Here is a 22,955-nt window from a genome sequence, read left to right on the forward strand (position 1 = left end):
AATCATTCAATATTTCAACCAGCCACATTTGTAGTTCTACACAGTAGTCTTCAAAGCTGAAGCTAGCCATTGTAATATAACTATTTTATCGCTAAGAGCAACTGTTTGGAATTAATATGTATATATATGTGTGTGTGTGTATCTGTGCTACAGTTCTCTTGATGAGAATAATGTATGCATTTCTTAGAATAGCCTGTATTGGGTAATGTTCAGGAAGTTAGTTCATTAATAAATTGTATCAAGTTATGTATTTTGCAGTTTTTCTGGTTCGTGAACAAATGTTGACCAAAAGGCAATCTATTTAAACTACCAGTTACTGAATAATTTTGCATGTTTTCCTTATTTTTACAAGTCTTCTATTTGACATATAAGCTTATATCTTTCAATACTAAAATACCTTTTCACAGATTAAAGAGATACTAATTGTCTGCGTGAGTGCAATTTTGCAGGCTCCTAGCTCAGTATAACTAATCCGTGGCTGCACTGTGAATTTTCCAGGAACCTGTTCATCAGTAATAGTTGGTATTAAATGGGTAAAGCTGCTTTTCTCTCATCTGTAATTAAAGATAATGAGGGGAAAGGTGCAACTCATGGAGAATGTGAGTCCCAGCAGGCTATGCACCACTTCATCCTCATGCTCTAGTGTGCAAAGAAGCCTTGCTCCAGTGAAATGCTTCAAAGATGACATTTCCTTGTGTTATTTAGGTGCAGAATACAGACTTGTGTTATGTATTCAGCTGTGGTCCTAGTTCAGCTGCCTCTGAAATGTTTCAGTGTGTTCACAAAGGAGAGTCTTGCCATTGACAGAGCAGTGTTGCAAATGGCGGGGGAACGTTACCTGGAGAGCACCTTTAGCAAAGCAAAAGGAAACAAATTCTATGACAATTTCTGAAAATAACCCATAAAGCTAGTACTTGCAGCTTTTTCTTTAAAAATGCCGAAAGCTGCACAACTTTTAAAGGCTCAGACCAATATTTTTACCTGCATTAAAGAGCACAGTGCCGCTGTATTCATAGGAGTTCCAGCTTTACTCTGCAGTCAATTTAAAATTTGTGCAGTGCATCTTGAATGTTGACAGGATTGTGGCTTTGGGGGGAATAAGGTGCTATATAACGCAAGAAGATTTAAAAGTTCATTTCAGATAATGAAATCAGCACAAAATGCCTGGAACAAATAAAATTCTGTCAAATAATGCAGATTTTAGGACATACAAAAGCAAGTTTCTACAAGGACTAAATAAAACATTTGTTAAGAAAAACAAACTAACAGAAAGGAAGGCACAAATTGAAAAAAAAGGACAAAGCTTCTTTATTGTGTTTTATTCTTTCTGTCTGGCTACTGAATTTATATAGCGTTTTCAATTTTTTGCAGGATTTTTAAATTAAACTAATTTCATTGCAATGTACCATTTCCCATTTGACATCATTTACAAGGATTTCCATTAAATTCAAAAGTTATTTGCAAATATATTAACTGGAGAAAATGGCAAAGCCTATTTCAAAAGCTTTCAGAGAATACAGTACAGAATCTTAGTAATTTTTTCCCCATATAAACAAGTAAATATTAGGATACTACTGTACATAAATAAAAGCTGTATTTTATATTATTGACTTATGTTCTTACTTTTAGATAACTGCCTCATACATTTAAGTAACATTTTCTTTTCTTTTTCTTTTTTTTTTTTTTTTTTGCCCTGACATATTTACATAAAACTTGTCTACATTTACAGTAAATAACCATAATTACCTACTGTGCTTTCAGCAGCCAAAAGCCGAATTGGCTAGAAACATCAGATGAAGATTCTTAGAATAATGGTATGACTAAATTACATCAACTTGTGTATATTACTACAAAATGTTGAAAGGAATTTCATGGCATTTATCAATTTAAAAAATGCAACTTAGTCTTGGATCTGAGCTGCACTCACTGTAGTATAAGCCCTGCAATTACAGCCAAGCTACAATTTATGGAACATACATTCTGCAAAACTACAGTATTTTGGGTCTACAGTGCTGTTAATAAACCATATTGATTTCAGAAAGGTAGCAAGCCAAATAACCAATCGTGTAGCAAACAAGCCTCAGCAGTGCCAGCTTGGAAGTCTGCATGCACTGACTCCAGGTTTATATATTACAGTCACTTCTCTGAACTGCTCTCGCTACCCTACAGATCTGAACCGCACAGTTCCTTCAACTGTATCCACTCCGAGACAGCCAGAGACAGTTCTAATCCTCTCTTTTCAGAAGATCATGCTGGGTTAGAGGATGTTTTGAAGTTCTTCAGTGACCAGAAAATCAAATAGTTGTCCAAAAAACAGAATTTGTTGCTAAAACGTTACTTAGGAGAACATTGCTAGAAAACCTTTTTACTGATAAACATTTTTTTCCATTATAAAACAACGGTTAAAATAAATGAAAGTGTCTGTAATTACAAATACTTATCCACTATGTTCTAAGTAGGCAATGTTCCATGCATACAGCAATTTTGTGCTGAAGCTCCTTCAGCACCCAATTTAAAGTGAATCCTACTGAGGCAGGAGTTAATAACAGCTATTGGAGATAATTATCCATATACCAGACTCTGTATTGTTTGTTGTTCCTATGGAAGTCATATCAATTCACTAACATAAAGAAAGAAAATTCACTCACTGAAAATACAAACAAAAATACGTTAGCACCAACCAAACATGTCCTAAACTTTTAGGGTCTAATCCTGCACTCTTATCTCATGCAAATTATTACTTTTAAATAAGATAACCCCAGTTTTGATTTTTTATTTTTTATTTTTTGCTAAAAAACCTCTGTGGAAGTCCAAATCTGCACGTGAATGATGGTACTTACATTAGTGCACTCACCTTTGCCCATTTGGGGTTTATCATAGAGCAAAAGCATGTATTTATAATTTATTTTCCTTTCATTTATGGTGCACAGAGGCTTGATAAAAGATCAGGAAACCTACATGACAGTGGGGCAAAGAGGGCTTGACCCTTCCTCTCTGGGCTAAGGGAATACTGAGAAGAGTAAACAGTTCCACCCACTCTCTTGTGCAATTCTCTGCTCCTTGTCCCTTGACTGCAATCTCCTCTACAATAAAACCTTTATGACTAGGTAGTCTGTTGAGATGGGTGAAGCACAAATGAAACTTAGCTACTTTTCCTCTGGCCTCTCTTTTCCTAGTTGCTGCAGTAGGCTGTACCTGGTCTGCCCTGACAGTACATGCTCCTCTCTGGGCTGCAGCTGACTCTTGGCACAACCTCAGTCTAGCAACACCAGGCAGACTGAAGAGGAGCAGCTCACACACTTCAAAGCTCAGGGGGTTGGGACTGGGAAGCCAAGGGCCATTCCTAAGTTTGTCGTCGCCACAGAACTGAGACAGGCCCTGAACGAAGGTGGTCCATGTGGAGCCATGAGTGATCCAGATGCTCATTTCAGGTCTGAAATAGTCACACAGGTAGGACGTTCGGAGGAGGCTGGTTACGTGACCATTCTCAAGCAGCCTCAGAGATAAAGACCAAGTTTAGTATCCTCTTCAATGTGAAAAAGGGGGTTCTTGTGCTCTTAAGGATTTTTTACTAATGTAAAAAACAAAACCAAAACCAAACAGTTCATCTCTTACTGTACATCTTTCCATGTCAGCTGAGTGTTTCCAAGCTATGGAACTTTTTGCCTTGAGAGAAAGTGAAGATCTCCACAGAAGTCTGCAAGACAGGATCTGATTTCCCCAAAATGTGTGACTTCAGAGCACAAGTCCAGGCTTCTAAACCCTGTTCAGAACTGTTAAGTGATGCAGTTTCTGTGCCCGCTGGACAGTGGCCAGGTGCTGTATTTCATCAAGGACAAAAAAGAGAACCAAGATGGTGATGGTTGAGCGTGACAGGGAGGAGCAGTTACATAAATAAGAGGATAGTCCAAATCCAACCTATGCTGAAAGTTAAAACATGAACACCTTTTCATAGACATTAGGAAGTCAAAACACCAGTGGTGCCTTTTTTTTTCTTTTTTTTTTTTTTTCTTTTTTTTTTTTTCCCCATAAGTAATAAGATTCATAAGGCTTTAGAACAATACAAGATTAAAATCGCAAAGTTGGTAACATTGTCTTGTAGTGAAAGGGAGGCATCTTGAAAGTTAAACCAAAGCATTTTAAAGTCATGTTTTACATACTTTGTAAATCTAAGCAGGTTGTTGCATTATCTTAATTATGAGAAACAACACAGCTGCCTTCTAAACTGAACAAAGATCTCATTTTATATTTTCAGTAACAAACGTTCTAGTTAAAATTATACAATTGAATTTGCAGAGACAGAAAACTTGCCAGACTGTTATTATAACAATAAATGAACGCAACAAATGAAAGACAAATTTAGAAATGTGTATGGCAAGAGAGTACCACATACGGTAGACAAGTTGCCGTGCAGTAACAGTGAGCATTTTTACCTTTATGGAGACATCTTTACTTTAGGCACTTTGCTGTTGTGGTTGTAGTGACTGTCCTTCTGTCCAGTCTGAGACAGAAGATGTCCAGAAAACAAACCCCACAGCTCAAAAAATCAGAACTAAGCTTTGTGTTGCCTATAGATTGGGCAGGCCAATGGATACATAATACAAGATACTCCATGCATTTGCTATGCAAATTGTGGTGCCATATGAGCAGGTCCAACCAAGTGTAGAGCATGGAGATGTTCTAGTGATTCTGCCTACAACATCTCATCATTTAGAGTCAGGTTAAATATATCTACATTGTGTAGACCCTCTCTTGCTGACCTATGGCTTACATGTAAAGTAAATTTAATCAATGGAACCTTATATCACAATAAGCTTTCAACTTTCTGTTGTCCATAGGAAAAGAACAGTGTCTGGTGTATGTGATACCCTAATGCACTACTGGAAAATTACTACCTAGGCAACTAATTTGTTTAACACCTTTTGTTGAGGATATATGAATGCTGAGCATGGGATCTTTCATATCGACCCAACTACACAGGGTTCTCCCTCCTTGGAGAAAAGGAACACCCTGCTTTTATCTCTGTGATGCTTCATCCATAGCTCTTATTCTCAGCATAATCCTCAACACAATGATAACTGGCTAGCTAGCAGGGGATATAAAAATACTTTTTTTTTTTTCCTTCTCTTTTTTTTCTTTTTTTTTTTTTCTTTTAAGGTTGAGATCTGCTCTGGCAATGTCTTCAGCCATGATCATCCCAAAAGACAGATACAAATGAACTTCAGCACCAGGGTATGAAATCATATTAACAGCAATTATGCTTCCTGCTCCAAGGAAGAGATTTGCCCTTGAGAGTCTTCAGCATGCTACCCCAGGAGCAGCCATCAGGTTGAGCATCTTTTGCATTCGCCCAGTTCTCAACAGACCACACACACCAAGTTGCTTGTGAGGCACATACAAGCCTTATTCAGGCACGTTGCAACCTAAATAAATAACGCTCATCTGAACTAACTGCTAATTAACCAAATATCCTCTTTGGAATTTGGCCCAAATTAAAATGTTTGTTGCAGAAATAGATTTCTTACAGTCATCTTGCAAACAAATGCATATACACAATTGGAGACAGAAGAACGTCCTTGAGGAGCCAAGTGTCTAGCTGCTCTCAAGCCAATGCACTTGGCCTGAATGGCTGCTTCTGAATGCTATCGCCCAACCCAGGCTTGTTACACGTGATGGCTCCATTCTGGCTCTTTGTAGGGTGAAGAAGAAACAGGGAAGCCCTGTCAGACTTTTGCAGTCAGAGCATCACAGTTAACGCTCAGTTCTGTGAAGCAGAAAATGCTAGAGAGAACACTTTATGTCACAACTTTACACGTCAGCTTTCAGAAAGCACATTGAAACCATTTATCCAGCATCTTATAAAAGCACCATTGAAAGGTTGAACAGAGAGCACCGTGTACACAGAATTTTTATCAAGACAACCGAGAGGAGCTGTTCAGGGAGCCATGGAGAAGTACACAGCCCAGAAGAATCCCCACAAGATGGATTCCTCGGAGGCACAATACACGAGGGCTTGGAGAACAAGGCAGCTGACCCTCAGCCAGTCGCTATTGCGGGACAGCCCAGCTTTGGGTGACTGATGCATCTGAATCCCAGCACCCACTCCTCTTTTGCCATTCCCCTCATCCCCCCACCCCGTGCAGCCTGCTACATGTAAGCAAGCCTGTAATTGGTACTAATACAAAGACTGAAGCTACCAATTGTTCACAGCTGACATGGACACAGATCACCACCTCCCTGAATGCTCACTGTTGAAAAACGTAGGTTCTTCAAAAGAAGATTGATCATGCTTATTGCAAAGCTTAGTTATCGTAGCTACAGTACTGGGCTTTCTAGAGGAACTTTGTAAGAGACTATTGCTAAACTGAGGCTAATTGAGGTCCAGTATGTTTGATGTGTCTTTATAAAGCTGCTACCAACTGTTTCCAAAGCTGTTTCCCCTGCAGATAAATGGGGGGAACACTCTTTCTAGTTTTGTGTCAAACGAACAGGATGGAAAAAAGAGTATGGAAGTACTAACTACTTAGTAAAAAGGCACTATAGCTGATCTAGCTGTGGTAACTAGGTACATGCCTGTGTACAAATATCCTTAAAATTTATTTTGCTCTGTGACTGAGCAAGAAATTCTGAGCTCGTCATGGTAGAAAGGGACACTACTGGCTTCAAGATGTGGCTAGAAATCCCATGGGAGATGGATTCAGGTAAGAGATGTCCAAACTGCATTTCCTATTTCTACCAGTTCCCAGAAGGGAATAAGAAAAGACCTTTTCAATAGTGTAGTTACAGAGATGTTGCAGCTGTACGTGGCTTTACTATGGCAATGTGAAGTGCGATCTTCTTATACAGTTGTGCTAACAAATGGAGGTAAAGAAATAAGTCTGTGAAGTTGCCCCAGAGAAGATCATCAGGTAACAAATAATTCATTCTGGATGTTGACATTTATTTACGGGTGTGGTGAAAGAGAAACAAATAGCAGTGATGAGACAAGTAGAAGAGACTCCCCTTTCTTTATAGCAAAAATAATGTATTTGGAGATTGCTGCTGGGAAAGTATTTCCAGTGTATTAGTGAAAAGGAAGCATTGGCAACAGTCGTAAAAGAACAGATCTTACTTCCGGAAAGAGGGAACTAAAACAGAAGCTTATTTTTTTTTGTCAAGTGATGTTAATTACTCATTTAAGAACCTTGGACTGAATTCTAAAATATTCTTCTATAGCATTAGACTGCATAGTGGAGATTGTAGGGGAGTTATCACACTGCCCCCTTCACATGTCCTTGTTCAGGAGGGCAATTCCTTTTTTTTTGGCTCCCAAGAGCCCAGCGTCAGGAGGTCTCAGAGGGTGAGGGCAGGTGCTAACATCACAAGCAGCAATCTGGAATCTGAACGCCTTCCCCACCAGGCTGAGGGTCTGGTGGGCTGGAAGCAGATCCCTGCTGCGATGACTTCAGAGAAGACTGTCATGGTCAAAGCCCCTGAATGTGGCAAGGGACAGAATGGGGATGGCAGCTTGCACTAAACACTCTGTAATAAATACTGGCTGCATTACTGTGTCATCTGTCAAGAGATGGAGGTGGAGAGCTTGAGGAGATGCAGATAAAGCACACATCTCCATCTCGTGACTGACAGAGTGGTAGAAGGAAAAGGTTAAGCTCCTGTTTGTAACATCTGAGATCAATTCACATAAGAAGGAAATAAAACACTGATTTCAGACCCTGTCCACCACTCAAGAATTGTCTTTGCTACAGCAGCTGCTCTGCAGAGGTTGTGAGCAGCCCGAGAGTGGCCGAAACGGGAAGGAACGTGCCAGCACCATGGCACTGCAGGCTGCACACCAGCGCCCGGTGCCAGGCTGTGTGAGACAGACTGAGACAGCAACAAAAAAAAGACAGGGGGGCGGATTTCACTGTGAAAAAGGGAAGTCTGGGGTCCCAACAGGGATCAGAAAGGAAGGAAGGAGCTGAGTCTGACATCCCTTCCTCCAGTCCAGCACTCCTGGTTCTGCTCCGAAAGACAGCAAAGTGCCACCAGGCAGTCCTTCTTCTTCCTTTGGCTCCCTGATCTTGGCATCTTTTAGAGTGATGCTTGATTTTCTTCTTTTGCAGCTTAAAATTTTGCAATCTGGAGTTCAATGTTTTTCTTTGCTATCATTAACTGCTATTATTTTTTGATTTTTAAACTGATCTTGAAATTGCATCTGGTGAACCTGACAAGCCTCATGTTGCTACTGTTTCTCCATAAGCAGTCATCCATGTAATGAGTAAGACAGCCCTTAAGGGATAACTGCATCCTGAGATGTGTTTGGGAACCTCAGGAGTTGTGTATGTCTCCCACTGAGCTGCAGGAGTCAGACTGAGGACGACATACATAAACGAGTACACCTGAGCACGGAGCAGGCAGCAAGCACACAGTTAAACCTCCAGAAATTCTCCAAACTCAGCACAGAAGATCTTGTGATACGTGAGGCATTTTATCTTTGGCCTTAAACAGCATGAAGTAGAAGGAGAGAACAGTCAAAGGTGAACTTCATGAATTCACATTTGAGGGAACACTGCAAGGGGAGGAAGACCAAAGTCAGCTATAAAAAGCACTGCAGCAAAGTGGAAGAAAAGTCTTTGCTGCGGCCGTGAAAGCATGGCAGCACGGTCAAGATAGCTGCAGACTGGTCTGTCTGAGCTGCTTTTCCTTGCAGGAAGAGAGCCCCGGCTCAAGCGTGCTCCACGGCTGCGCGAGGTCAGGCTCCACAAAGCTTCGGTCACTCTGTGGGCAGTTTGCAGGCGAGCACTGCTCCTCAGAGCCATGCTCCTTACAGGCTATGCCCATAAACCAGTACACTTCTTTTAGTTGTAGGTATTTCTAACAAATGTGTGTACCCAGGACTGTGTTTGCCCTATACAGTACCAAGTACCGTTGTGTGCTGGCCAGTGATCTGAGAAGGACTCAATCTGATATATCAAACCTCAGCACCAACTGAGCTGAAGCTAAACCCATTCTGGGCTGCTATGCAATGAGCCAATCTCAGTTTACGTACTGTTTTTGCATTAACTACTCTTCAAGCACATGCCAATATTATGTATGTGAATGTTATCTGAATGCTACCAAGTTTGGACCGTAGTTTGTCCTTGTTTACAAATCACGTGTATGTGTGTATGCATAGGGACACATGCACAGATGTACACATAAGTGTGTACAAAGGCATATAATGAAATGCCTGTTCTCTACTGTTGGACTGTTCTTGTATTATTGTAGTATTCATCATTGCACTATTCTTGAAGAAAACACGAGTATCAGTCCAGTACCTGCTTATTTCATCTACATACTGTACTTTGTTTTCACCAGTAACAGAATAACATGGTATCTTTGGAAAGACAGTGGCTTTCAAACTGCTTGTTGGAGCCCCAGGAACTTTGTGGTCTCCCTCAGCTATGACTCTCCTGCTTCTTTTGGCAGAGGAACAAGGATGACCAGTGGCAATCCCAGAAGAAATCCACTCTCTCTTCTGCCTCTTTTTTGCCTTTTTCTTTCACACAGACTCCATTATTTTAAGCTTAAAAACAGCAAGGCATGGTCCACATCCCTGTTTAAGAAGATTAAAAAAAATATAGCAGTTGTTCATTTACGTACATCTAAAATAGGAAGAAGATTTAAAGGAAAAACAAATAAAACCCAAGGAAAGAATGGGATTCCTCTGGTTACATAAAGCAGTAAGGTAATCTACAAAAACCTCAAAGATTAAAAATATGTTGCAAAAATGAAAAATATCATCCACTCAACACAATACAGAAATTTTCCTATATAATACAATAGATAAACATATTAAAATATTTTAAGTCTTTAAAAAGGGCAAAATTCTTTAAAAGATGACTCAACACTATTATGGTTAGACTAAACATTATGCCAACACATTCATTTGTACAACTTCTTGCAACATGACAGTTGTCTAGTGTGTGTATGTGTAGGTATGTGTGCACACAGGAGGAACACAGTGAGACCACTAAGAGTGTCACTTGCCATTTAAAAGCAGTATTTCACAAATAATTAAATGAAAAACCCTACAAATACCAGTACACATCTCAAATACTGCAAGTCACATTCTACAGCCCCAACATTAAAAAAAAAAAAAAAAGAAAAAAGAAAGAAAAAAGCATACAGAATTAATTCAAGTACCTTTGGGGTAGGTCTGTTGTGAAGTGAAGTAACTGTTATTTGCACTTTAGTTGTAATGACAGTGGAAAGGACACACCGATATCCTGCCTCCATCTCAACCCCACCTGGCTGCAAGGACTCACAGTCCCAGCAGGCTGACTTACAGCACGCTCCCAAAGACGCAGAGGTTAGCACACCTTCCCCAGCCCTGCAAAGTCAGTCTGAGGAGAGGTGTGACGGTCTGTGAGTTGCTCCACGAAGTGGATGCCCGAACTCGAATGAAGAACGATTCTTCAAAAATACGTTGAAGAAAATGACATAAAATAATATTCTAGAATGAAAAGCTAGCTTTGTGTAAAGGCAGTCTTTTTGGTATGGGATCCTATCAGGATGACAAACACAGCACTCCTTCCCAAATTCTGACCATCTTGGAACTAACAATAAAAAGGTAACAATAAAAAATAAGTTTTCCTGTGAGCCTCCATCCACCACCCAGAACAACCCCATGGATATCACACCCAGGCTGAAGCATGCATGGCTTCTTCACAACTTCTATTCTGTACTTAGCTTTGTTCCTCAAAATAAGAAGCGATTCCCTCTTCTTGTCTCACATGTTCCTTTGAAAACACCAGCAGATAAGATAAAGGCTGAAATCTGGCTGCCAGAGTAGTTAAAGTCTGGTGACATCCCTGTGGTGCTGCAAGTCCCCTATGCTCTCATAGTCATTCTCTCCCGAAAGAGCAGTGTGGTTTGTGTTAGGCACAGACAAGGTCCTGTCTTCTTCTTGGCTCACTGCCTGGATAGCTTCATAGTCAGGCTCCAGCTCCCCGTTGGGTCTGTCTGCTGACTGAGGCACAGTGGTAGTACTGAGGGTGTTTTCAAAGTCCTTCACGCTTGCATAGAGGCCACTGCAAACAGACGGGGACCTCTGAGATGCAATTTCTTGAATACACGTGTAAGGAGAATCCAGTGCCTTGATGGCCTGTCCTGGCTTGCTCACTGAAGAGTACATGGCTGAGATCTAGGAAAAGGAGACACCCGCTGAGTGTTTAAGCATGGCATAAAGCTTGGGTGCCAGTTTGTCCCCCTCCCGCCATGAGTATATTGAAAGACAGGACCTTCCAATAAATACATATCCTTTCTTACAAAATTGCTTTTCTTGCATGCATTTATACATTTATTATTTCCTTCAAAAAAAGAATGATGACATTTAGAAAAGTAAAAGTTACTTGAATATAAATCCCTGCAGGCAAATCAGATCCAGGACTGGCTTTGTGAGCAGGAGCTCTTGCAAGCTTTGCTATGGTACTGGAGCCAACTTGGGCTGAATGAGACAGGTATCAAAGTGATGATCAGGTTTAGCTGCTGGAATGCAAAAGGATGCTGCCTGACCTTTGCTCTTTCATTTTAATGGTAGCAGCTACCCTCCAGCTTTTACAGACACTGCAATAGGACAGCAGTTATTTGTTGGTTTTATAGGTGCAACCAAGGAGGGACCAAGACGTGAAGAGAACATTAAAAAACAGGAGGAAAATCAGAAACCAGCAAATAGTCAGTGCTGGCCCTGATATGCAAGGTCTGTTCCTTTGGCTAGCCTGTAACTGAGCTGCACCTCAGTCACTGCCTATCAGAACTGAAGACCAGAGACTGGTTGCTGCAAACACAAGAAGGAGCAGGAATTTCTCTCCTTCTGGCTCCACGTGGGGTGGGGTAGAACAGCGAACCCTCAACAATGGTAGAAAAACCTTCCCAAAAGTAAATTTCTAATGGCACAAATCATATAAACAGTATTCTAGAAAAGCACTCAGAGGAGGTGGTATGCCCAAACCACTGCACAAAGGTGGCCCTTCATGAAGGAGAAGCACACGTCCATGAGTCCCTGTTCTCCTGGCTGGTGCCCAGTGCATCCTGACTCCCTCTGTCAGTCGATGTGCATAACTTCCCTCTCGTGGGCCACAAGGCTGAAATTCTTTGCTTTGCTTCTCTGGTACCTACCATCGTAATTGCCATACAGCTCCTCTGCTACATTTGAAGTCTTTCCCAAGCATGCAAGACCACCATGGATTTGTATCAAATTGCACAGAAGCACTGGATATGGTCACAAGCAATCTTATTTCTGTTTCACTTTTCTATCTCTGTTTCAATCTCCTCAATTTCTTTGACTAACAAACATTTAAAAGGACAGTTTATGTTCCAGTGCTTTCATTGTGCTTCAGAGCCCTGTACACTTTGAATGGGAAAGGTAGGGCACATTTCAAACTTCTTAAGTAGAACTTGGCAATTAAACCAAGGAACTGCCCTAATGATCAGCTAATTGTGGTCTCTCATTATTTTTAGACACATTTTTTTAAGCCTATTGGCCTGACAGAGCCATATGCTAGAATACTTCTATTCAGAAATTTATAAATACTTCTGTTTCACAAATATGACAGTGCAAACTCTGTACAGAAAAACTTCAGCTTTCATTTTCCCTTCAGACAATTTTCACCTTTCTTAGATCCTGCTTAATCATGCAGAGCTTATGCTAATTTCTGCCTGAAAAAAGGTCTCTAGATAGTTATTGAATTTCATGCAAGAAACCTACCTCGTCTTCTGTAAGAGATGGATCTTCCTCCCGAGACTTGTAAGACATCGAACTATGCCTCTGTAAAAAAGGAAGAAAGAAAGAAAAAAAAAAAAGGCTCATTACCAGTCAACAGCGTGGAACCTACAACAAAACCCTCACATTATAATCAATACATTGTATTTTATGGTCATTTGCTCACTAGTTCCATTTTATGGAGCTAATATCCAGCGTACATCTCTGGAGATAACAGCCCTGAGGTTAGTAGAGCTTTTTAATGTATCTGCTCTTGTGCTGACCTAAAAGGGGCAAAAATAATGTAATAGTTAAACCAAACTCTGCTGCACTCTATCCCTACCTTTAAACTTCCAGTGAAGTAAAAAAAGTGTCTGCAGAGGCTTTTGAACAATTAAAAGTGAGGTGCTGTGAAACACTAGCCGGCCTTCTGCTTGATCTTCAGATACAATCCTAGATTACAAAAGAACTGCACTGAACTGGAGCCTTCCTTACGATTACTGTCCTTCCTTCACTGGGCTCTGGAAGCTCTGCAAGGCAGCTATATTCTCCTCCACCACGAAACGTAGCAACTACTCAGAGGTGCACTCACAACCTTCAAAGCCATGCATATGGAAATGACCCACTTCAATGCACCCTGAGAGGGGAACCTAAATTGTCAAAGCATTTGTCTGGATCTGGTTCATGTGTCAAAGTTACTAAAGGATGGAGGGCTTGGTTTCATGTCAAGTCTAACTTCAAGCATGCAAAGCATAAGGCAAAGCATATGGATCATGAAACTTTGGGGAAAACCATTTTACCACTACAAAGAATGTCTTAGGTTCAGCAAGTTTGCCAATGACACCAAGCTGTGTGGTGTGACTGACATGCTGGAGGGAAGGGATGCCATCCAGAGGGACCTGGACAGGCTCCAGAGGTGGGCCTGTGCAAACCTCATGAGGAGCAACAAGGCCAAGTGCAAGGTCCCGCGTCTGGGCTGGGACAATCCCAAGCACAAATACAGGCTGGGTGGAGAATGGATTGAGAGCAGCCCTGAGGAGAAGGACCTGGGGGTGTTGGTGGATGAGAAGCTCAACATGAGCTGGCAATGTGTGCTTGCAGCCCAGAAAGCCAACCGCATCCTGGGCTGCATCAAAAGCACCATGGCCAGCAGGGTGAAGGAGATGATTGTCCTCCTCTGCTCTGCTCTCGTGAGGCCCCACCTGGAGCCCTGCGTTCAGCTCTGGGGCTCCCAGCACAAGAAGGATGTGGGGCTGTTAGAATGAGTCCAGTCGAGGGCCATGAGGATGTTCAGAGGGCTGGAGCACCTCTCCTGTGAAGACAGGCTGAGGGAGCTGGGGTTGTTCAGCCTGGAGAAGAGAAGGCTCTGGGGAGACCTTACAGCGGCCTACCAGTACCTAAAGAGGCCCTGCAGGAAAGCTGGGGAGGGACTCTGTCAAGAGGTGTAGTGATAGGACAAGGGGGAATGGCTTTAAACTAAAGATATCAGGAAGAAGTCCTTCACTCAGAGGGTGGTGAGGCCCTGGCACAGGCTGCCCAGAAGCTGTGGATGCCCCATCCCTGGAAGTGCTCAAGGCCAGGCTGGATGGGGCTTTGAGCAACCTGGTCTAGTGGGAAGTGTCCCTGCCCATGGCAGTGGGTTTGGAAATAGGTGGTCTTTAAGTTCCCTTCCAACCCAAACCATTCTGTGATTCTGTGACTTTTATGGCAGTCAGAACCCTGGCTACCTCACAGCAGACATGCGAGTCCTCCCCACCAGGGCAAGCAGACTTTACTGAACTCCTGCTCCACACTTAGGAGTTTTCTGCAATTTTTCCATTTAAAATATTTCAGACCTCCTCCAGTACAGACCAAGATGGAGAAGTAGAGCTATTTTTAGCAGAGCCAATTAAATATTGCTTCCAGAAACATATGAGATACACAAGAGACTCATTACAACAGATTCCTTCCTACTTTCACTTTTCTTGGTGGTTTAATTCTGAAAAATTCCAAAATTCAGGCTCCTCATGCAGGTCTGAGGAAGACTCTGACCCAAAGCACTCTGATGTCTGCTCCTGGTGGGGCTTCCTTCTGGCCTAACATCTCTCTTACTTCTGTCTCACTGGCTGGAGAATGTACTCTTTAACCTGTGGTTTTCTTACTCACCAATTAAAAAAAAGAAGTTCAAATGCATTTTGGCATAGCCCTTTATTGAATCTGCTATACTACAGGTGCTCAGTTTATTTGTTCTTGTTTGCAGGATATGTTTTGTCTTGAGGAATAAGTTACTAGTGTCAACTTTGGCCAGTAAAACAAATATGTGCTAGAAAAAATCTGCAGTGATGTAATTTTCTCTAATCGGTATGTTTGTGAGCACCATGTGTCAGGATCCCTTCTATCGTTTCCCTATCCAGTATTGAGAAATACCCCCAAGTGCTAACAGACCTGTTCTTGTTTCCCTGGTACGCAGCATTCTTCTAAATGTGGAACCCGTGACACATTGATTTTGAAGGATACAGAAGAAAATACTTGCTCCTAAACAACTTGTACCTAGCAATTTTATAAATTACGTTTGAAGCCTCAACACAAACAGAACATGTCCTTATTTTCTTTCCACTTTCTTTTTGTTCCTCAACAGCACTGGAGTTTTTGCTCGTTGGCTTGGCTGTCGCTCCTGACTCAGGCACCAGAACAAGAACACCATTCTCCTCTGGTGCATTTGCAAGAGGTGCTTTGCCCGTCCTCAGGCTGTGCAAGTCTGAAACCAGATGGGCAGCAGCCAAATGTACACACAGAGAGCATTTCTACCAGTGTTCCCGGGTTTGCTCACTCTGGAAAGGCCTGGGTGAAAAAGAGGATCTGTACTGCCTTTCCTGCTTAAAAAAGAACTAAAGAAAAAGTATTTTGCCTCTCTAGTTTTATTAGAAGAGCTACACCCAAGTTTTTCCAGCTCACAAAGGCCTGTAAGAGGCCTTGTGCTATTAAATTCACCTTTCTTCATCAAAACCTTCCAAAGGCATTTTCTGGGTCACGGTCAATAACCAACTTGGATAACAAATTTTCACCTGTTCATGACATGTCTGGCCCCAGAAGCGATCCATTATCCCTGCACCAACTGCCCAGCAATGCTGCAGTGGGGAACGCTGACCAGGCAACATGCTTCTTCTGCATCCAGCAGGCATTACCCAGGGGCACACCTCTGCTGGTAATGAAACAGTGCCAGGCACAACCAGTGGCACCACAGCTGCTCTTCATGCTGTTAAATTCTGGAGCAGACTCTAGTTTGGCCAACCTTGCTCCTTCCCAAACATGACGGGAAGCAAGAAGAGACACCTATGGAGTCTGTTTAACTAAAAGAGTTACAAATATAAAATACATTTCCATAAACATCTTGTTCTTGGTTGCCACGTCTGAAAAAACAGGCATTGCTGTGCATTGTGTGAAGAAGCAGAATAGAGGGAAGAATTATCATCACCACAACAGAGAAACAATCCCACAACCACCTCCACATACAATGCTGACAATAATGACATTTATATATTCAATCAATTACCATTTCCAACTCTGCTGCAGCTGTAGCTCTCAAGGACAGGACAGGCACACGCCTTGATGCATAATGCATGTACCTAGCAGAGGACTTTGGAACGAGCTGACGCTGCCGAGGCTTAACTCAGGATGCCTTTAGCTCTGAATAAATTTTAATTAGACAAACACCTTTTTTTTTCTGGCACTTAGGGGACTGCATGTGTCATTTCTTGATTAATCCTTCAAAACCTGAACCATTTTAATCAATTCCCAGTCCTTGCAGTCACTGACATTGTATACACGGTGTACTGGGGAGCTACTGAGCAGCAAATGCATTTCCTTTGTAGCAGTGATGGGGAAATACAATGATTTTCTGGAAGTCTTTTCACACCTGGTAGGGAAAATGTCATTAGTACTGAAAGCTGTTTCTCTAAAAGATTAATTAGAAATTACATGTGGCCTGAATTTGGGGGGAGGGAAGCGTTGATGGATTATTATCGACAGACATATCTTAATTTTCTACCTAACAAGCTCATTATTTTTAAGAATGTGCACTGAGGAGCCTGGATGAACAATTTTTAGATTTCGAGTAGCCTTCCCTTTGTTCATATTGATTCTCTAGAGCTTTATAAATTACATGGTTAATCAATTATTTAACAAGGTATTTTTCTGCCCTCTACCTGGATTACTGAAGTACTTCAAACAAGAGAACAAACAGAAGCAAGTAACAATACCTCAGCTTTCCTATGACTTTTCAGGTAAATATTTACATTAAAATGTTGCATCACGCCTAAAGATTTTTGGAAATTTTTGTCAATACCTAATATTATTTCACAACTCAGACTCCAAAATTATATTAACCTGTTAAAATCACAGTTCTTTCCTTCACAATTACAAATTATTTCAACTAGTTCTGAAAAATGTGAACTCAACAATTTGTGACAACTCTGTGCAATAATTCAAAAGTATTCTTGCAATTAATTCTAGTGAAAAACTAAGACTAGTAAAACAACTTGTTGAAAATGTTATCGCTCTGTTTTTCAAGGATTTCACCACTAATTTGTCCTTAGGCTAGGAGAAAGAATAAGCTGTTGAGAAAACATAACTTTTGGCTGTGATTTCACCAGGTAGAAGTTCATTACTTTATTCATGTGTGACAAACAGAATTCAACAAGTATAAAATCTACAGGTTGATAAAGTCTTTGCAGCTTTTATGGCTGGCTTAATGGAGATATTTAGTTTAGTGCTTATTATTTTGTGATCCTTTTTACGTGGGAATTGCTGAATATCAGCTACAAGAGCAAAAGCAGATCTTATGTTTTAAAAGTCTACAATTGCAATCCCTCTCCCTCTTTTTCTGTCCCTATTATCTCCTACAGAGGGAGACCAGATAAGGCTTTGAGCAGTTAAGTTGAAGTGGCCCAACAGAAGAGGCACATCTAAAGCTAAGGCATCTACCAAAAATGCCTCACTCTTTGTTCCACTAATTCAGGTTTTACTAGAAAAAAAACAAGGGCGAGATTTTGAACAATATGTGGTTGTTAACAAAAGCACTGGATACCTATTGTAATTGCTCCTACGAGTATAATATCATTAAATAAAGAAGCAGAGGCTTCCTATGTAATTTCCGGATAATGTTTGAGAAAAGCTTTAAGAACAGCGTGCTGCAAGGATCCTACACATAGGTTCCAACAATATGAATACATGCTTTTACTGAAGAGTAATGCTGTACCATGCATTTTCGTATTTCTGTGTTTTACAGTCTTGCATCAATTTGAGTGTTTATTTTTTTTTCTGTTTCTTGCCATTTTTTAGTTATTCAAAAAATATTCCTCTGCCCTGTGTGTTCTGTAGTGATTATCTGTCTTGTTTGACAAGGACAAGTAGTATTTACCTTCTCTGGTTCACTTGCTCCTTCTGTTCCTTCTCCTTCTTCCACTTCTTTTTCTTGCACATTCTCATTTTCATCAAGAAGTTTCATGGGTACTGGAGGGGGAAGCTCATCTTCTACATCTGGTGTGTTGTCAAGAGGGCTTTCTGAATTAGCACTTTGGCGACTTTTTTTATTTCGGTCTACAGATGCGTATTCTGCCGATTCAATTCTGTACTCAGGATTCTGATCCTGATCTTCAGATGCCATCAGTGAAGCTGCTGACTTTCTGTTGCAGCTTCTTTCCATGTTGGCTGCTGCTCCAACATCTTTGATTTCCTTCACAGTTTCATACAAGCAGTCTTCAACTATGTTCTCTTGAGAGGAGCTGTCTTTTAAGACTTCGTAAGGCCCTTCCATTCCAAGACCTTGATCATTTTCTGCATTCCTAGCTGAGATGATGGTTTCCATGGTATTGTTAGGGGGAATACTGGGTAGTTCCCGGCTCTGGTGACATTTTATGGATTTTCCAAGACTGTCTTGTGGATCTAGCAGATCAGAGACAGATGTTTGTACTTCTTCATAAGGCTGGATACAGGCAGTTGTACTGTCCTCTGAGAGCACTAGAGAAAATTATGAAGAAGTATTTAAAACAACCACATGACTAAAAAAGCTGAATACAATTTGGTATTCTCTACGTTACTCTGTTTTTGTGTCTTATTAAAAAGAATAAATGACAGTAATTCCTGGAAATGTCTAGTAGTCATCATGTTTTCAGTTTAGAAAAAGCTTTCTGTTACAGAGCTTTCTGCACTCCACTGTTAAAATGTCATTCTGACAACATCTTAAATGCTTTGTGCACTCCCAAATCACTTTACAGAGCAACAGTATTCACGATAAGAACAGGTTGGGTGGGTAGGTGCAGGCAGGCACTTAGGTTCAGCTGGCTTGTACTCTATTACGTTGAATGCTTACAGACTGTTCAGTAGTTTCAGATGGGGAATGCTGCTGGGAAGCCTCAAACCAATTACATGTAAAATATCTTGTGAGATTTTCCTCTTTCCACTTCCTTATCCTTTGTAATCAAAAAAGAAGGCTGTCCTGCTTTTTCCTTGCCCAGCCCTCACCTTGTTCAACATGCTGGACAAACTGTCCTCTGAATCACACCTTGCCCAACCTTGTTAAGTCAGCCTCACTGCACGCTGCACCAGGAGGTCCTTACTGGAAGGCTGTGCTGTGCTTCTCCTAGTCTCACACCACATAATGTAGGTTGACAACCTACTAACGAGCCAGCCATATGCACAAAAGAGAAGATTAGACTTCAGAAAGTAGTGTTAGGCAGAACATGTTATTTTAAGTTGCAGAAGTGGGCCACATGTCACTGTCACAAAGAGGGTATCAGGGACTGAAATTTAGGGGACCTTTCATCTTACAGTGCACACGTGTGACATTTACCTGCATTCAGGGATGTATATGTGGGTACATACAAGCATGTTTCAGATAGTAAATGATATGTTACTTTATGAGACACCATTTCTTTGAAAAATCACTTCTGGACAGCTTTACAGTACAGTTCCTATGGTATTCTCTTGGAATAATCTACCTATTCTTCCATTTCCTTTAGTGTGTTTGACATCATGACACCAAGTGCTGCTGAAGCAATCCGTGCCACTGATTTGGTGGTTGTCACATGTATTTCTTTACCTTGGGCACTGGACATGCAGACTCACACAACAGCTCCCCTAGGAGCTGTAACCTGACAGAAAAACACAGGTTGGAATTTCAGGCATGGCATGGTAATCATTGTCTGAATGGGAAACGTGAGGAGAAGAAAGGGAAAACATCTTTCTCCATTCGCTTTGCCTTCTGCATACACCTGGGGAGGAAAAAGTCACATTCAGGGTGTTCTGTTCACTCCCCAGGATGCCTGCAGACTTCCTGAGGAACATCAGGACCAGCCTGAGAAAGCTGGAACATGTTTTCCCTTTCTGGCCTTGGCCCTCAGGGACTTCTGTGCTCTGCAAAGGGCTTGGCATAGACAGGCAGCCACCAACAAAACTCTGGCAGGTTGGTCAAAAAAAAAATAATACGTTTGATGCTGCTCCCATAGCCCTGCCCCTGCTCAAAAGGCTAGCAGAAGCAGCAAAATAACTATTAACAAAAAGGATATTTAAAGCATGTAATAAGAAATTAAAGCAAATTGTTTCCTCTTATGTGAAAGGGTTGCTATGCAAATTGTAAGCCGAGTAGTATCTGACAGTCTGAAAACTGTCTGATAGTTGACAGCATGCCTTTCAGTAGCAGCTTCTGACAGCTGAATGTGTGGTGACTGGTGGCAAGCAGCAATGCTTCCCCCTTCCAGAGGGCTTTTCCCTGCGCACTGAGTCACTCGGAGATGTAAGCGTACCCAAACGCAACAAGTCAATGTACAGGAGCTGCGACAAACTGCAAAAGGAAAGTTTAGAAATTCCTTTGGTTACTTGTCCCTGAGGGGTAAAGATTTAATAGCTTAACCTCCTGCTTCTCAGTGAGGTTGGAGGGGAGCTGGAAGGAGGGGACGCAGTCCCCAGTGCCACAGCGAGCAGTTGGCTCCCAGCAGCGCTGAACCCAGAGCATGTTTTATTTTTAGGTGCAGCTGAGCAAAATATTTTCCAATGATACTTGACTTTCAATGTATGTGAATCACTTTGAGTGCTCAGCAAAGCAAAGACTGAGAAAAAAAGGAAGCGTTGCTCACCCTCGCCATTGCTGAGCGCCCCGTTCTGCTCACTGCTGGGGGGCGGCTCTGTGGCCGAGCTCGTGATGGAGTGGCTGAACACCTCCTTCTCGGAAGGCTGCAACACAAAGCAGTGGGATTTAATCAACACGTGGTCAGAACACACGTTTGCATGAACAGATTCACAATGAATTTCATTTTCATCTCAGGAGAGACTCTGACTCGAATGTATCACTGGCAGGAGGGTAAAATCATGCTGATTATACTCAAGCAGTTATTTATGTGTTTACAGATGTTAAAACAAACAAATGCAAGTATGTCCAGGGTGATCTCCCTTCCAGACTTTATGGTAATAGAAATTACCACAGCTTTAACCAGTGAGAAGACAGCAGCTGAAAAATGGGTGTACTGCACTTGCGCTGCAACCCAAATGAAAGGAAAAGCAGGAGATATGGAGTAACAACAAAAAGTGCAAATTATTGAGATCATCAGAAGTTGTCCTCCTCTTCCTGTTCTGAAACTTTTAAAATTTCCTGTGCTTAACAATCTCTAAGCTCCTGATCTGTCTTCCAATCTGCAGTATTTTGCAAGGGGCCTGATGCAAACCAACCCCGAGAAGACACAAGCTACCAGAAATGAACACTTACCACGTTCATCAGATTTTCATGATCTCCATTCTGATGTTTGGACTTCTTTTCCCTTAATGAAGAGGCAATATAAAATGTTACTACAGATTACACTATTCCGCAAATGCCAATCATTAATAGCTTTTACACACCTGCGGGGAGCAGAACTGTGATTCACCACAATATTACAAATCCCATAATTGAAAGTTATTATGGGGACAGGTAAGGTTTCTGTGTAAGGTCACCAGCAAGATGGGGGGTGCTGAACATATCTGAAGAGGTACAGCAAACACAGGCAACCTTTTTTCTTTAATATAAGATCACAGTAAGATCACATGAAGAAGCAGAAGACACTCACAAAATTCATCTTACTTCCGCTTAGGATACTAGTTATAATTAACAATAACCATGAGCAGTTCAAGAAGGCCTACAAATTACATAGCAGCAGAGGCTTTTCAAGATGAATGCTGCTTCAATGGTACTTTACAGGACTCCCAGTATGGATTGAATTTCCCATTTCTACCATTTTGGAAATATAGCTCTTATTCTGCCAGGCGTCTTCTAGGCAGGACAGACACCTGTATGATCCCACCCTTTGGAGAGGCTGAACTCAGAGTCAGCAGTGTTTGTGACTCGGCCTCTTGCAGCTCCCTTTATTTTTAGCTCTCTTCTCTCTGTGAAGGCCTGACAGATCAGGTCTACCACTGTGGGGTGAGTGCAGGCTGCCCAGCTCCCTCTCAGCAAGGCTGAGCTTCAACGTTTTGGAGGGGCCTTGAAATTTGAATGAACAAAGTCAGTAGAAGTGCCCGTACTTGTGAAATCTCTTGTGGAGAAGAAGATAAGGATAAGGTACAAGTACAAGCCATTTATTAATAGCACTGTCTGATTCTTAATCATTTTGGTCTGGATCAATTCCCTGGTCTCCAGGAACAGCCAAAGCAAAGCTGAAATTCACAGAAATCATTTTCCTTTCCTTTTCACCTATACTTTTCCGTCCTGTTAGCCCACCTCTTTTTCTCGATTAATAACATGTTACAGAAATTTTTACTTCCAGATCTTTCTGCAGAAATGCCTGTTCTCTCAGAAAGCCTGGCGAGACCAACAGCCCAAATGCCGAGTTAGGCAGTCAGAACTACACGTGTGTGCTGGAGGGAGGAAGGCATCCCTGTGAGGAGGGCAACCCGCAGAAAGACCGAGGGGCTGACAGCAGCTGCTGCTTTACCTGCTCCAGCTCACTGCACCGCACACTAAACCAGAGGTGTAGGAACACAGCTGATGCCTTTTCCTCAGCAGGGACCAGCACTAACATGCTGCTCCTGTCCTGCAAACCCCTGAGGACGGCTGGATCTTCGCAGAAGACCTCTGCTGGTCTGGTTCTCCCTCCCAGACGATGCCAAGTTGTGCAGCCCTTCCTCTCCCTTTTCCCTGCTCAGAGCAGCTCTCCTTCATGGTTTGCAAAAAAGCTGTGCCACGTGTGCAGTTTTTCAGAGAGTGAAAGCAAAATTCTTCTGCTTTTAT

At 41.8% G+C, this 22,955-nt stretch overlaps 1 protein-coding gene across 5 annotated transcripts in view; it reads right to left on the reverse strand.

Annotated features, from left to right (window-relative positions):
- Positions 1-1,622: 1,622 nt before the first annotated feature.
- The window catches only part of PAG1 (phosphoprotein membrane anchor with glycosphingolipid microdomains 1), a 110,063-nt gene continuing 88,730 nt past the window's right edge, over positions 1,623-22,955 (reverse strand). For all 5 annotated transcript variants that reach the window (XM_040546145.1, XM_040546144.1, XM_040546146.1 and 2 more), the window contains 5 exons: positions 21,459-21,510; positions 20,833-20,929; positions 18,120-18,718; positions 12,728-12,787; positions 1,623-11,164 (listed from right to left, as the gene is read on the reverse strand). In XM_040546145.1, the coding sequence (XP_040402079.1) occupies positions 10,814-11,164; positions 12,728-12,787; positions 18,120-18,718; positions 20,833-20,929; positions 21,459-21,510 (1,159 nt within the window). In that variant the 3' untranslated portion in view covers positions 1,623-10,813. The remainder of the gene's footprint in view (positions 11,165-12,727; positions 12,788-18,119; positions 18,719-20,832; positions 20,930-21,458; positions 21,511-22,955) is intronic.

Source organism: Cygnus olor, chromosome 2 (assembly GCF_009769625.2).
Source record: "Cygnus olor isolate bCygOlo1 chromosome 2, bCygOlo1.pri.v2, whole genome shotgun sequence".
In the NCBI taxonomy this organism is placed as follows: domain Eukaryota; kingdom Metazoa; phylum Chordata; class Aves; order Anseriformes; family Anatidae; genus Cygnus; species Cygnus olor.